At 38.4% G+C, this 16,848-nt stretch overlaps 1 protein-coding gene across 2 annotated transcripts; it reads right to left on the bottom strand.

Moving 5' to 3' along the window:
• Nucleotides 1–1,886: 1,886 nt before the first annotated feature.
• LOC133796335 (uncharacterized) lies at nt 1,887–6,396 on the bottom strand. 2 transcript variants are annotated; one of them, XR_009875430.1, is made up of 8 exons: nt 5,704–6,396; nt 4,827–5,134; nt 3,917–4,648; nt 3,430–3,558; nt 2,942–3,145; nt 2,517–2,717; nt 2,115–2,412; nt 1,887–2,079 (listed from the first exon to the last, which is right to left on the bottom strand). XR_009875430.1 is itself a non-coding variant. In XM_062233804.1 (7 exons), exons 1-7 carry the CDS (start codon nt 5,966–5,968, stop codon nt 2,293–2,295), a joined length of 1,959 nt encoding a protein of 652 aa, XP_062089788.1. In that variant the 5' UTR covers nt 5,969–6,396; the 3' UTR covers nt 1,887–2,292. The 2 variants fall into 2 exon arrangements, 1 of the variants encoding a protein (XP_062089788.1); XM_062233804.1 differs by having other exon boundaries at nt 1,887–2,412.
• Nucleotides 6,397–16,848: the final 10,452 nt, after the last annotated feature.

Genomic DNA, 16,848 nt, shown 5'->3' with positions numbered 1-16,848 from the left:
TATCATAATTATCATGTATCTATTATTGGTAATGGTACTATGCATGTTTGAATAATAAAATTTAAAATATTTTTGTTTTACATTTAGCAATAATTAGGATTAGGAGTATTGAAAATGAAATATTGGTGAAGAAGGTGGAGTCAAATGAATTCATCGTAGTCAACTTTGTCAGTAGCATTTATGGTGTGACCCTGTGAGTGTGATTCTAGCCTTGACTTGTTTGCTCTATTTTTATTTTGTATTTTTCATAAATTCTTCCGAAAATTGAGAGATTGAATTTAAAAAATTTGAAGGGAGAATGTTTTTTGCTTTATCTCTCCTCTCCATTCCCCTTTCCTTTTTGCCAAACAAGCCTCTTGCTCTTCCTTCATTTCTCTCCTCCCTACCAAACATGGTGTAATAAAACCTTCAAATTATAAAAACTAATTTACTGTTATCATTTTCTAAAAACATAATAATAAAATTAGTAAGAACATCTTAAAAAAAACAGCTAAACAGTATTCTATTACCATCGAATACCACCTAGACCTCCAAAGAGAGTTAGACCACACAAAAGAATCTCGCAACAAATTCTTAACTAAGCAAGCTTAAGAAAAAGATTACGGAGTGATTTTAAGTGTGTAGAAATAAGTAGGAGAATTCTTTTATTTCTCGTCTTCACAAGAAAATGAAAAAATGTCTTGTCATTAACATGAGTAATACAGTACAATAAATTAGTACGTGTCTCCAGAATATTCAAAAAGTTTAAAATGAATGTGACATATCTTCTTTAAAAAAAAAAATGTTACACAACTTAATTTGTAACCTCCGTATGTTTCAATTTTATTAAAACTTTCTTACATCTATTTATTATGGGTCAACTATTAAATAGCTCTGAAAAACATACTTCAATCTAATTAATTTTTTCGAGAAAAAACTAAATAAATGAGCATTTATTTAGATGATACTTTCTTTCTCTGTTGGATCATATTACTTTATCCTAAAATATAGGTGGTGTATTATGAGAGTGTTCATTAAATTATATCCAATTGATTTAGGCTCATCCGATCCAATCTAATTATCCATTGGATGTTGTATTTTTATAGTCGATCCAATCCAATTAAATTGAATCGGTTCCATCCATTGGATAGATCCCCTGATTATTTATTAGATTGGATCTATCCAATCATTTAGTCTTTTTAAATCTAAGTTTCATGTATATTTCAATTATAAAACACACAAATTACTCATCCAAATAAAAACACTATTTAGTTATAATAATTTAGAAGCATACAACACAAATTTATCTAAATTAGAAGTATATATGTAATTTGATGATTATTTGATCAATTCGGTAAGTTTTTATTAGATGTTGGACCTCCATCCAACAACCGACTGATCCAATTTGTATTTTTAAAAATTGCATCAAATTTAATCCAATAGTAATTAGATATCCAATTTTTAGCGATCGATTGTAATTGGATCAATCGATTGTAATTGGATTTGATATATTCTTTCACACCTTAATAAGCTTGAATCGTATTATTAGTCTTTGTTAGGTCATAAACGAAGCCCCAACCATTCTGGCAGGTCAGGCCTCTGAAATTGTTGTTTGCACACCAGACCCATTTTTGTTCAACTTACCCCTTAACTATAACTAAAGAAGTGTCACTCGTAACTTGGGGCGAGGCGACCTGACAAGACGTCTACTTAAAACAACTCATCAATGAAAGCTTCTCTACAGAGTAATTCACTTGATAAGAAAAGAAAAACGTATCACCAACATTATAAATTCGTTAATGCACATATCATATGTTTGAAAGACGATGCATTCAACTTCTCTTAATTCACTAAAATGATTTACTTCTCTTCACGTATATTACCATAATAACATATCCACAAGACAATGGCAACAACGGCAAGGTGATATCATGAATTCCATGATTCCAAATATACAAAATGTACGCTAATCTTCCACCACTTTTGTGGGAACTAGCAACTTGGTGAGAATAAGCTTCATTTTAGGGAGGAAAAAAAAAGGCCATACAAGGAAAGAGCTCTCACACCCTAGAAAATTAGAGTTAGGGTAAGGCCCCAAACCTAAACACATCAAAAAAAAAAAAAAATACCCAAACCTAAACACATCAAAAAAAAAAAAAAAATACCCAAAAGAAGAGATAGGCTTTACTTCTCTCTCTCACTCTTCCTGTTGGAATCAATTGCTTCAAGTGATTAAAGGCAAAGAAGAAAAAAAAAAAAAAAAAACCTACAACAGATAAAAGCCCTATTTTTATAATGAATGAGATTACACTACTAGCTTTGTGAGCATTGTTTAAGTACATGTAAGCTTATGAAGGGTGAGATAGCAGCAAGTAATGCTTTGGGACATTCTTCATGTGGAAGGTGGCCACATCCAGATATCGCAACCAGTTCCTGCATATGCCAAACAATCAATAATATCATTAGATTAGATGAATTTCAGATCAAAAGTGTTTTTCGGAATTTTAACAAAGAAGAGAATAAAAGGAAGTACTCACAGAATTTCCTAGTTTTGAAGCCATAGCTTGGGAAGATTTAAGGGGAACTAGGGCATCTTCAGCACCTGCAACCACCATCACTGGTATGTCTTTAACTGCCTTCAATAATAATTCCGCATTTTGTCGAGTAAGGATTGTCTGATGTGACAGTCTACCAATCTCATGGAGTGCTTCATCCCAACCTTCTACACAAAGAGGAGCCTGATGCAAATGAACATAAACATCAAGTTTAATTATAAAAAGTATTTTGTACCATAAAATAATAGAACATTCTTGGAGAAAATGTTAAATCATCGATGACAGAAATCTCGACATGCTTTTATTTCATACCTCACCAAAATAATTTTTTTGAGGTAATCATCATATTAGCCTTTATTTCAGTTCATATTTCTTTAATTCAAGATGGTAGCTTCTAGCAGGCATACCTTATACAAACTTAAAACCTCTGTCGTTAACTTGGTAGCATCATACCATGCACGCCGATTCACCACTTGTGTAATTTCTGTTCGCAATAGGGGACGCACCAAATGCCTTTTCCCAAGTGAAGTACGCATTAGAATCCTTGCAAAGCCAGGAACTACCTCCCTTGACAAGCTAACATTTAACAACACCACCCCCTTAATTGTAACCTGAAAAATGCACAAGGACAAGGTATTAATTTTTAGAAAAGAATTGATAAACAGGTAAAAAGCATTTCAAAAAAGCTAGTTGCGGCTTGCTTCAAATTACAATTCCAATGCAACAGACTCCACCATCTTAAAATTCAACATTTGCAGTGATTGACATTATTTTCTTCAATCATAAAGATAATAAAAATAAGATGACCCAGAGAGCCTGAGACAGATGCCATTGGTCGATGACAAATTATATTAAAATGATTACTTGCTGGCGGAAACAAAGGCAACATACTCACATTTGAAGAATTCAAAGATTCTTGAATTTTTTGTGCAGCCATTAAAGCCAGAAGCCCTCCATCATCATGACCAACAAGCACCACTGAAGAAAACCCCATCTCAGAGCAGAAAGAAAGAAGCAGATCAACCTGAAGAATAAATTCAAATATTTATACATTAAATACAGTATCAACACCCTATTAGAACAGCTAACATGAAGTGGACAAATAGGAATAGCAAACTTAATACGTAGCCATCTCATGACCTTAATGCTAGATCCTTAAGTAATTTCCTGTCATTAAATAATCAACGTCTACTAGTTCCCTTAAAACAGCAAACAAGACAATAATGTCGATTAACTGGGAACAGTTACCCCCACTGCTACTACTCAATACGGCCTGTATCAAACCTGCTTAAATATATTCTGTCTCGGAGGGGGCACCTATCTGCTAGTCAATGTAAGTATTTAGGAGGCAAAACATAGTAAAGATAAATGCATTTGATTACCTGAGTTTCAAGCTTATAGGGATTATGCATTTCTTTTTCCTCCCAATCCTCCCTACATGGCCTTGAAGTTAATCCCCAACCAGGTCTATCAAAAGCAGCAACTGTACAGCCAACTTGCCGAGAAAGAACCCCCATTACATGCCTCCACGAGAAAACTCCTCCACCAAAACCATGCACCAAAACAATACCAAACTGTCCATCTTCTTCCAATTCTCTTTCTAAGGTTGGATAATTAACTTTACGCACTTCATCCTCTTTACAAGCATCTAGACTAAAAGGAGGAATTTCTTCAGAAAAAACAGGAGAATTTGTTGAACCATCCAAGAGAGGAGCATACAGAGATGAGACATGAAATTGATTGCTGTAACTCCTGTGAAGATTATGCTGGCTTTTTGAAAACAAACTTAAAGGATGCTTGTCAGGTTTTGACCTACCCGTAGCCATTTGTAATGAGACACAGCTAGGATCAGAATTGAGAAATGTAGTAGATGATAAGGAGCGAGGTGGTGAACCAGGCAAGCTGAGCTTGTAGTGGAGAGTAACCCCTTGGCATGGAATAAAAAAACTGTCAGCATCTGCAAGTAGTCTCACCGAAAGTTGCCCTTCATCACGAATATTCCCAAATGGCTTGCGCCTTGTTTCACTGTCGCTTTTAGGGGTTTTTCCTCCAGAAGGAGTGGGAGATCGTGGGATTTTCTGGTAGCTTGAGAAAACGTTCTTACACAAAAGGACCTGTTAATTTGATGAAAAAGAATGGTCAGAGGTTATCAATTACTTAAAAAAATTCAATATCACAGTAAACTCCTCTCGTTTTTACAGAATGGAAGGTAGACTAAATTTTAGAAAGCCAAAATCGCAAAATTCATAGATGCATCTATGGAGCTAGATAAAATATGAAACGTAAACGTACTGCTTCGGGGTCAACACGATGAAATAGGAGCTTTCTCCTTGCCCTGCAGCTTGTTCTATAAGCTACTACAGTATGTCCAAGGGCAAAAACCACTGATGAGAGAAACAAGACCGGCATTCCCCATGACTTTTTTAGGTGGAGCTTTTGTCTTGAGGGGGAAGATGAAGCCTCAGCCACAAGTTGAGAATTTACAGTAAAAACACAAGCCTTGACCGAAAGAAGAATAATTGATACAAAGGAACATATAGTCACGGTTCCAAGGTATGGGCCGTGTGATAGAGCAGGGCCATCACACATTGAATAAACACCTACGCCATAAACTAATAGATAAGCACGAAATATAAATAGTGATATAAAAATAAAAGCTATCATAAAACTCAATGACAAATCTTCGAGCGAGAACAATTTTATTCATATTCCTCCTAAAAAAAGGGTTAACCCAACTAAGTCGTGCAATTTTATAAAGCTCAATGAACATGGAAGTTAGCAACCAAAAAAAAATAACCGGCAACATCTCCATAAAGCTAATAAAAAATATAAGCATTCGACATGGAACACTTGCTCTTTCGTCTGATTTTCAGTTAAAACAATTGATATGGAAGTGTCATCTGATTTTCTGATTTCAAAAGGCTTCAAAACTCTTGGAGATTCAAAACCTTAACTAATTGAGGCAATAGAAAAATTACTTGTTTCGACTTATAAGTTGAAAAAAAAATCATCATTTGCTCAGAATACGAGTTTCTGTCAGATTTTTTCTGAGAAAAAAATGTGCGAAAATTAAATTAAAGTCTTTAGAAAAACTGGAAGAAATCTTCAATAAAATAAATGCAAAAGAAATGGAACACGTTATAAAAGATGAAAAGATAGAAAATCATACAAATAATAATGAGGGATCTGATAACAGAGACGAAAGGAATATCGGTGAGAGAGCTCTTGAAAGCGTATCGATTCAAATGCTCTTTAAAACCATAACAACTCACGCACGTAAAACTCGAGATCAGAACGCAAGGTACCAAGATATCTCCTATAGCAACAAGCACAGGCAATGACGATACCAACAACGAAACCACCATCGCAACCATGAAAAACACCGTCCGTACACACCTTCGAAGCTTCTCGAAGAATAACCCTCCCTTCGCCATGATAACAACGACGATCCAACGACCCTCACTCTCTCTCTTTCTCTCTCCCTATCTCGATTGATCAGACAGCGCCAACCAAACGCTTTTATGTTGGACTCCGCCTACAACAAACTGAAAATAAACCCGAAACCCTAACCGAGGTCGATGATGCAAAATGTACAGGATTCGGCGGCGGCCTATCTGCCATTTCCGGCGACTTCAGCAGCAAAATCGTTCAGAGAGATTTTTGGGGAAGCAACGACGATGCCATCGATGGCCGAGGCTAGGGCAGAGCCAGAAAAGGGCCCTCACAGGCTGCGAGAGAGAAAGAGAGGGAAGAGCTTTCTGAAACTGTTTCTTTGTTTTGTTGAGTTTTCTGATTTGAATTCTCTTTTTATGTTCTCCCGTTTCTTCTTCTTCCTCTTTCTTGTTTCTCTCTCTTCTCTGTCTAGTCTTTATATATTTATTTTATTTTATATTTATATAATTAATTTCAAATATTATTATTCGGTGGAATTTTTTTTCTTCGTTATCGTCGTGAATCAAACTGGATTCGGATTGAATTATTTTTTGCTTCTTTCTAGAATAATAAACCCCATTTTTTTCAATTTCGACCCGTTGCAACCCTGGCAATTTCTCTTTTTATTTTCCTAACTTGACGAAAATACCCTTGTTACAACCCATAATTTCTTTTTTGGAAATATAAAAGGGAAATTTCACTTTTTATCTCTAATAATACTTAATATTACCAAAAAATCCCAACATTAATAATATTTTCAAATTAATGCTAAACTTTCCTCCCATACCCAAAATACCCCTCCCATTATATCAAAAATTCACAAAACCTTCTCTTCCACTCTCCTCCCTCTCTCTCTCTAATTCTCACGAAATCTCCATAAAACCTACAGTTTTGTATAATTTTCTTGTCAAAATCATTGTTAGTTATCTCCATTGTTTCTGTGAATTCGTTAATATCAAAGGCAACATCTATTTTGAGAGTTTTTGGAGGAGAAAAACCATGGGTAATGAGATTTTACATTTTGTGTTGGGTATTATTTGTTTACATTTTTTTTGGCTATTTTGAACAGATCTGAGCCTATATTGGTGTATTTTTCGGGATTTTTTGAGAGATTCCGCGATCTGTGTTTTTCTGGGTTTTCTGCAATTTTTTTGCTCGATAGAAGCTCGATAACGGTTCGATAACGGTTCGATGGTATGTAGAAGAAGGTCTTTGTAAGAGCTCGATGTAGCTCGATGTTAGCTCGATAGGTTCGGTTTAGTGCTCGATGGAAACTCGATAAGGGTTCGAGAAGGGGTCGAATGGATCTATAATATGTGAGCTCGATAGTAGCTCGATATGAGCTCGATAGGGTTCGATTGAGGGTTTGGTTGTGTTTTATAGTCGGTTTTGAGAAATGATAGCTCGATGCTAACTCGATAATAGCTCGATATGGGTTCGATGGAGGGTTTGATTAGGTTTATGTTCTGTTTTGAGAAATGGTAGCTCGATGATAACTCGATAATAGCTCGATAGGGGTTCGATGGAGGGTTTGGTTAGGTTTGTATTCTGTTTTGAGAAATGGTAGCTCGATTCCAACTCGATAATAGCTCGATAATGTTATTTTTTATTGCATTTCTGGAAAAATGACAGTTTTCCTGACAATGTTAATGTTTTTTTTTCCAACACAGGCTCTATTGTCTACGTTTTTGTATCCTACAATGGTGTTTGGGAATTACAAGGGAATAAGTGGATTTTCAAGGACCCTCAATGCACGGTGATACCGATGGAGGATACTGTAACGTACTTGCAACTTCTTGACATATTGCACAAGGAACTTAAAGTTGATAAACAGATGTATGAGTTGAAATTGGAGGTTCCTTACACTTGCGGCGACCAACCGTTTACACCCGTTCATGTTGAAAGTGATCTTGGTGTCCGTGCATTCATAGGAGTAACATCTAAAGAAAGGTTGGCCTTGTGTGTCACTCCTGTTAAAAAGATTGTCATTGCAGACCCATATTCCACTCCCGGACTTGAGGGAGCAGCCAGTACTTTAGGATTTCCTATTGGTGACCTGAGGGACAACCAGTATGAGTACAACCCCTATGTGAATGACAATCCGGTAGCCGAACACAATGAGGAATTAGGAGACAATTCGGTGGATGATGATCTATTAGCTGAACATTTGCAAGTAGAAGAAGCACAAGAACAACCAATACGTCATATTGCACGGACGAACCCACCAAGTCAAGGACGCCGAACACCTGGCACCAGCTCTAGTCGTCATGGTGGAACAGAATATAACTATACAGGGAACATTTCAATATGTTCAACAGAAGATCACAGAAAATGGAGTGCTCCCATGTTTACAAAAGAAGATATCATAGCTTGTAGTCGTTCTGAATCACCCTCATCCGGTATAGCGTTGGGGGAATTACATCTTGGGAAGACATTTGAGAACAAGATGGAATTGAAAACCAAAGCGGCTCTCTTTGCAATGAAGAATAATTTTGAGTTTATGGTTAAGAAGTCTGGTACTGATGTGTTGTATATCACCTGCAAGGATCCTGATTGTGGTTGGAGAATAAGAGGGAAAAAAGTAGCGCGATCAGAGATGTTTGAGATCACTGTTTATAATAGTGTACATACTTGCTCACTAGAATTGCGACAAAAAGACCACCGTCAAGCAGCACCTTCTGTCATTGGGCACCTTATCAAGAACAAATATGCTACTGATGGCACTAGCTATCCACCAAACAGCATAAAGGAGGATATGAAGAATAATTTTGGGATCGATATGAGTTATATTAAGGCTTGGAGATGCAGAGAGAAGGCACTCGGTTATGTTAGGGGGACACCTGAAGAATCGTACTCCAAGTTACCTTCTTACCTGTACATGCTGCAGCAAAAGAATCCAGGTACAATTACTGATTTTGTCATAGATGACGGTCGCTTTCTTTACTGTTTCTTCTCACTCGGAGTTTGTAGAAGGGGATTTACATCATGTCGTCCTGTTATATGTGTGGACGGCACTTTCTTAAAGTCAAGGTACGGTGGCCACATGTTGTGTGCTGTCGCATTGGATGCGAATAACCACATTTATCCAATTGCATTCGCGATTGTTGACAGTGAGAATCATGCTTCTTGGAAGTATTTCATGATGAAATTGAAGGAAGCCATTGGAGTTGTTGATAATCTGTCTTTTGTTTCAGACAGGCATGCTAGCATTATTCATGCTCTTGAGTTGGTCTTCCCTGATGCCTACCACGGCGCATGCTACCATCACATAAGTATGAATGTAATCGCTAAGTTCAAGACCGATCACTGTCACAAGGAGATGTATAATGCGGCATATGCATTTCGGAAGTCAAAATTTCACAGGTTCTTCAATAATATAAAGCAAATGGATCCTGCCATAGCTCAATATCTCGAGGGTATTGGCTTCGATAAGTGGACTCGTGTATACTTTCCTGGGAATCGATACAATGTAATGACAAGCAACTACGCTGAAAGTTTCAACAACAAAACCAGAGACGCAAGAACCTTCCCAGTCACTACTTTTGTGGAATTCATTCGTTTCACAATTCAGTCATGGTTTGCCGCGCGTCGTGAGGAGGTAGAGAAGTGCACATCGAAATTAGCAACAACATATGAGAAAGATGTCTCAGGCATTGCGGATGATGCAAGGTACTTGAAAGTCCATCCTCTTGGACAGTTTGAATTTCATGTGGTAGACCCAGAAGGTGATGGTGAGGTGAATTTGATGACCAAATCATGCTCTTGTGGTCAGTTTCAAATAATGGGTTACCCTTGTGTTCATGGTGTGGCTGCGGCCATGTTGCGCAATGTCAACATTTACTCACTGTGTTCACCATATTACACTACTGAGATGTGGAGGGAGTCTTACAAAGAAACAATTTACCCAACTGGGAATGAGGATGATTGGGAAGTTCCCGAGAACATAGAGAAAATGCAAGTTGGGGTTCCCGTTGAAAAACAACCAGTTGGTCGACCGAAGAAGAATAAGGTGGGAAGAAGGAAGACAAACCGCACTCCATCGAATGGAGAAATCATTCCCAGTCATCGCAAGTGTAGCATGTGTGGTGGTCTTGGCCACAACAGGGCTACATGCAAAGCTAGGCTTTAAACTTTTTTTTCCCATTTGAACTTGTTGTATTAATAAACTCTTTTTATTTGATTTTTCTGAAAAGTTATGTTTATGGCAAAGCTAGGCTTTAAACTCTTTTTTCCCATTTGAACTTGTTGTATTAATAAACTCTTTTTATGAAGGTAACAAATTTTGATAATTCAATAACAGTTCGATATAGCTTGATATTAGCTCGATAACAGCCCATGAAAATTATAAAAAAATGTGAACAACAAACTGTACATGTAAAGACCCTGTATATATACAATCATCAAGGTAACAAATTTTGATACCACAAGTCTGTGGTCCACTTGTTCCTGAACACCTCCATATTTTCATCGCAGATAGCTTCCAATGGAAGACCGACCATTAGATGCTCAATATACTTGATAGCATACACACCACAATCCCCACTGTAAAAAAAAATATATATATATTAAGTGCACATTACTATAAATTTAGTTAGAAACAAAATTAGTATGAAGATGATGTTTGTTACCTTCTCTTTGACTGAGGGAGCTCGTGTTTCTGTTTGCGACGCAATGTGAACTGATGCGGCCTATTTCCTGCTGATGGAATCTTCAACATCAAACTATCAGTAAACAGTTTACTCTGCATTAACAGAGAAGGTAGCATAAAGCACCATGGACTCATAATATCCTCAAGCTTTGCGTCACTAATCACCGAGTTGTCTGAATCGTAAACAGTCAGAGTCCAACTAGAAATGGAAGCCTCAATGGCAAACCAATGTTGTTGTCCATAGTTCTGGCACCAATATACATCCTCAACTCCTCCCCAAGATGCCAGAAACTGCTGCTCGATGCCGGTCAACATGGACATAATGTCAGCATCCCAATAATACTTTGTTTTGTCGGCTGTTTTCTTGAACTGATCATATCGGGCAGGTATCACTTGTGAGAAATAACTGTTCATCACAACTCCATTCTGTCGATATATATTGGGAAAATACTTGCGACGCATACGAAGCATGTGTTCTGCCGCATCAATATGCTGCAAAAGAGAGTACGATAAAAAAATTAGCAAAAACCATCATAAAATGCTGATGTCGAGCTCCATCGAGCTCACATTGAGCTCATATCGAGCTCACATCGAGCCAGTATGAAACAGTAAAAAAAACAAACTACTTTAACATCCCTATCGAACTACCATCGAACTACTATCGAGCTCACATCGAGCCAGTCTGAAACAGTAAAAATAACCTACTTTAACATCCCTATCGAACTACCTATCGAGCCATCATGAAATAGTAAAGGCAACCTATTTTAACATCCCTATCGAACTCCCTATCGAGCTCCATCGAGCTCACATCGAGCCACTTTGTTAAGGGAATTTTCACTATCGAACTCATATCGAACTCACATCGAGCTTTTAACATCCCTATCGAACTAATATCGAGCTCACATCGAGCCACTCTAAAACAGTAAAAAAAAACAATCTATTTTAACATCCCTATCGAACTACCTATCGAGCTCCATCGAGCTCACAACGAGCCACTCTGAAACAGTAAAGAACAACCCCTATTTTAACATCCATGTCGAACTACTATCGAACTCCTATCGAGCTCACATCGAGCCAGTATGAAACAGTAAAAATAACCTACTTTAACATCCCTATCGAACTACCTATCGAGCTCACATCGAGCCATCATGAAATAGTAAAGACAACCTATTTTAACATCCCTATCGAACTCCCTATCGAGCTCCATCGAGCTCACATCGAGCCACTTTTGTTAAGGGAATTTTCACTATCGAACTCATATCGAACTCACATCGAGCTTTTAACATCCCTATCGAACTAATATCGAGCTCACATCGAGCCACTCTAAAACAGTAAAAAAACAATCTATTTTAACATCCCTATCGAACTACCTATCGAGCTCCATCGAGCTCACATCGAGCCACTCTGAAATAGTAAAGAACAACCCCTATTTTAACATCCATGTCGAACTACTATCGAACTCCTATCGAGCTCACATCGAGTCAGTAAAAATAAAACATGTAAAATTGAAAACAGTCCATAATTAGGTATAAATTGCTTACCCCATCATTGAGCCACGACTGGGGTGTCTTCAACGTCAGAAACCATGCTGGACCGTGACTCCCAGTCTTTACATCCCGCGGGGTCTTGTTGGGCATGTCTCCAAGAAGCCACTTGCACATTGTCCTATACTGTTTGGGATCTGGCTTCTTGAGAGGGTCCAGCACATGTGTAGCCTCTTGTGTAGCCTCGTCTGCTGGTGCAGCTGCAGCAGTGCGAGGTCTTTTCCTCGTGGGATCCGTATAGTCCTCAAACCAATCTGGCTTGCGTCTTTGGCGTCTAGCCCTCCGAAACTGAACCCCAGCAACATCCTCAGGGTTGACAATAACGACTCCCGGAGTCTCAGCATCTGGTGTCACAATGATGGTAGGGGGCGTCATTGGATCATCAACATAGTCTAGCGGAAGATCCAATGACTCTGACTCTGAATCTTCATTGGACCCCCTCGGTTTCTCCTTAACAAATGTCAGGATCTGACTGAGTACGTCCAAGATCACTGACTGGTTCTTCAAAAGGGTCTCCTGTCGACCCTCGACTCTGTCCAACCGCTCAATCAAGTCGGCCAGCTCAGGGGCTGAGGCTGAGGCTGGTGGTGGGGTTGGTGTTGGGGCTGACACTGAGGCTGGGGCTGATGTTGGGGCACAGGTTGATGCTGGGGCTGAGGCTGGGGCTGATGTTGGGGCACAGGTTGAGGCTGGGGCTGAGGCTGGGGGAATAGGAGGGGTGGGACCTGCAACCTCCTCCCCCGGGGCAGCATCAACAAATATCTTGGCTGCCTCGGCAGCCTGAGAAACTTTCTCTGCCATTTTCTCAAAAGTCGCATCCTCCTCCTCATCAGTTTCCGAGGGATCCTGGCCAAGCCCAGGATAAAGGGGAAGATCTCCCTCAGTCAAAGACAAGTAATAGTCTTTTTCTGCTGGCCCAGGCTTCAACATCGGAAGAACAATTAACTGCAAACAACATAAAACATTTGGTTAACTCAAATAATGATAAAAGATAAGCATATAGATAAAAAAAAAACAACATAACTTACATTCTTCTTCAATAATATCGGTGCGATGACGGACTTGGTGAAATCCTTGTTCTTCCGATGCGACCAGCTAAGCATCCTCGGGAACATGTTTCCCGAGCTCACAACAAGCTCCACCGCAAGCTGTTGGATAGCCTCATATGCCCAGTACTGTAAGGCGGGGGCATAACCATACATACTGTATTTGGACTCTTGCTGCACCTTGGCATCCTTCTTGGCATCATAGTTGGCCTTTTGCTTCACCATGTCCTTCTTACAAGAATGCAATAGCCTCCTATAAGAGTACTTCCCCCATGGATAGCTGAAGAAGTACTCTACATTCTCAACAATTTTTAGAATATCTCGCCAAATGTGCAGTTTTCCCTCAATGGCATTCAGAACCCCCTCAACAAACAGACATAGACCAAGCTTGTACACATCTTCCACAACCGTACAAGTCTTGAAAGCATGGTCCACCTGTGACAGCTTTACTTTCTCAGCATCGTTGAAATACTCCTTTATCAACCGATCGCTGAGATTACGCCCTTCCAACTCTTCTGGTGACGGGAAGGCACTGAAATCCAACCCCGTCACCAGGGCAAACTCTCCCATGCCGAATCTACAAGACTTCGACCCCAAGAAAAAATGCACCTCATCTTCGTTGTTGCTGGCGATTTTCCTCAGCAACAGTTGATGCACCAAGACTCCGGAGAAATTAAACTCCGAAGCCAAAAAGAATTGCTTAAAAGGGGATTCCTTAGCCCTTTCAAGCAGCCCGAGCTCCAAAAACCTGGTCTTGATGTGATTTAAAGTACTACTACCCCGATATGTCACTCGACCAGGAAAGTGATCACTGAACGGAACAAGCAACTTAGGCATCTGTAACAACACATGAAAAAAAATTTGTAAGAAAACAGAATAAAGAAAATTTCAAAAAAACACTGAAATAAGTTTTCATCGAGCTCTATCGATCTCTATCGAGCTATCATCGAGCTGCAACATACCCTATCGAGCACTATCGAAAAACTATCGAGTTCCATCGAGAAATATCAACAACCTAAATTTATCGAGCCTATCGAGCCAGCATCGAGCCTATCGAGCTAAGAAAAATCTGTCTGTCTAGATAAATAACCATCGAGCTACAGTCTAGTCTCATATCGAACCATTATCGAACCTATCGAGCTATGAAAAATCTGTCTGTCTAGATAAATAACCATCGAGCTACAGTCTAGTCTCATATCGAACCATTATCGAACCTATCGAGCTCTTGTAATATAATACAACATATCCTACCGAGCTCTTATCGAGCTCCTATCGAGCTCATGTCGAGCTCATATCGAGCCATAATCGATCCATCATCGAACTGTTCAAACTACCTTATCGAGCCTACTATCGAACCATAATCGAACCTATCGAGCCACTGGTTCAAACCCATAAAAAATTTCCCACAAAATCGGACAACCCATTCCACAAATCACAGATTCAACAACGATATAAAGCAAATATGGACTTGGGTTCAAGATTTTACCTTAGTTTTTTAAACTTTGAAGGAAATATGCTCCGTGGGTCTCGGGTTTGACAGAAAAATGGGAGTTTGCAGTGGGCTCGAGATCGCCGGAGAAATGGGAGAAGGTGGGGGCTCGACGGAGAAGGTGGGAGCTCGACGGAGATGCGGGCTCGACGGCTCGACGGAGATGGCGGCTCGACGGCTCGACGGAGGTGGAGGTTCGATGGTTTTTGGGGGATTTTTGTGAGACTGAAAGAGAGAGAAACCGAGACTTAGAGAGAGAAGGCTGAGATTGAATGGGAAGGGTATTTTCGGTAGGAGGGAAAAGCTTAGCATTAATTTGAAAATATTATTAATGTTGGGATTTTTTGGTAATATTAGGTATTATTAGAGATAAAAAGTGAAATTTCCCATATAAAATTTAATCCCAAAAAGAAAATAGTAACTGTCAAACAAAAATAATCATGGCAGTTATTTTTCTTAAAATATATTAAAGTTGGAAGCATTATTATTACTAATTAATGGAATCAATTTTATTAATGAAAAGTCTAATTTCATTAACTCCAATAGTAAAAATAATAATAATTACAAAAGAAATAACTAATGAACAAAAATATAAATATAAAAAAAAAAACAGAATTTAAAAAATTTAATGCTAAGGGGGCGGCGGCGAGGAGCCCGAAGAACGTGACCGTTAGGAGGTGGAGATCGTGGTCGGGACCAGAAATCTAAAACCAAACCCCATTCCGCCAACTAGACTACTCTTCTCCTCACCTCGTTTATCCTCGGTACCCGAGCCTCAGGTCAGGCATAACGCCCTAGTGGGCCCCGCCTAGCCCGATTGCCACGTGGCCAATCTCTTGGGCCCACCAGCCCGGAGCCTGCAACGGTCGGCTTTTTGAACAAGTAAATGAGTCAGGCCCGGTCCCACCCCAGGCCCAACTTGTATTGGTTGAGTTTTTGACTCGGCCGAGTCGTGACGTTTTATTCGGGGTTGGAGAGTCAGAATCTGGTGTTGCCAGGCTTACCTAAGCTAGTCAGGCACACGTATATCTTAGCCAGTCAGCCTCTTACCTTTTGCTTTTGTCTGATTACAAGGCGCATGCGCAAACTTTGCAGCATAACAGCTTTTTTTTTTATCGTTTTAACAATAATTAAATTCAATTAACCCATTCTTTTTAGGAAAAAAGTTCATGAATTTTCACTTTTCACTGTTTTTTTTGTTTGATCGTTTTTTATATCATTTTGATCGGTTCGAAAATTAAAATATGAGTGAATAAATCTTAGTCAATGTCACGTATTTAATTCTTAACTGTTTTTTTTTTTTACTTTATCGAAAAATTCTTAACTGATTTTATCAGACCTAGCCTTGTATTCACAATTCACGTCACATGTAGTCTACTACTTGAAAAAAAAATCAAATAAAAATACGTTGATTAAAAATAGCTTATAATAAAGTTAATGCTAGTGTCTTGATTAATAATTTTTTAAAGATTTTGTTATATTATAATGTTTTGTTAAAGTAACTTCAAATTTCAAGATGACCGTCCATTCAACAATTATAGAATAAAAATTAAAGAAAAATGTTACAATTACAAAACTCAAAGCCACGTGACAATGCAATTTGGGGTTAGAGCCGAGCATTAACAAGAGGTTAAATATAAAATTCCAGTATATTTGATCTAATCACGAAATGACAAAATTTGAATTTTGATGCATGCAAATAAAGTTTTAATACTTAATAATTGGGTTCAATAGTCAAACTAAGGACAATCTTAATCTTTTTATAATTGACTTTATGTGATTTTGCAGCATGGGATACTATACCAGTCGAGACTAGATTCCTTCCATAAGAGGGATTTTAGTTTAAATAAATAAACTAGTCATCATATTAATATAAAGATATATTAGCTGAAATATGCATATGCCTGAATAAGTTTTTCTTTATTTTCCTGTATTAATAACAACAATGATGAATGAATGCATGCATGCTAAGTTTCGTGTCATGCATGAATAGAGAAATCATAATCTAAATTTGTGTCTAGTTATTATTATATTGAATGTGTACATAAAAAGTTAATTAAATAAAAGGGGTTTGATGAATAATCATAATGAGGGTAGTTGTTGCATTGTCTTTTCGGCTGTTCCATATGGGATTTGGTTTTTCTAGTCTAGAGTG

Source organism: Humulus lupulus, chromosome 8 (genome assembly GCF_963169125.1).
Source record: "Humulus lupulus chromosome 8, drHumLupu1.1, whole genome shotgun sequence".
In the NCBI taxonomy this organism is placed as follows: Eukaryota; Viridiplantae; Streptophyta; class Magnoliopsida; order Rosales; family Cannabaceae; genus Humulus; species Humulus lupulus.
This window is presented reverse-complemented; position numbering and strand designations above follow the sequence as displayed.

Excerpts from the sequence above, each read along its gene's own strand:
- LOC133796335 (XM_062233804.1), bottom strand. The coding sequence starts at position 5,968 with ATGGCGAAGGGAGGGTTATTCTTCGAGAAGCTTCGAAGGTGTGTACGG. Across the intron at positions 5,135-5,703 it reads CAGATCCCTCATTATTATTT|GTGTTTATTCAATGTGTGAT; the intron begins GTATGATTTTCT and ends TTTATGGCGTAG. Across the intron at positions 3,559-3,916 it reads CCTATAAGCTTGAAACTCAG|GTTGATCTGCTTCTTTCTTT; the intron begins GTAATCAAATGC and ends TTTATTCTTCAG.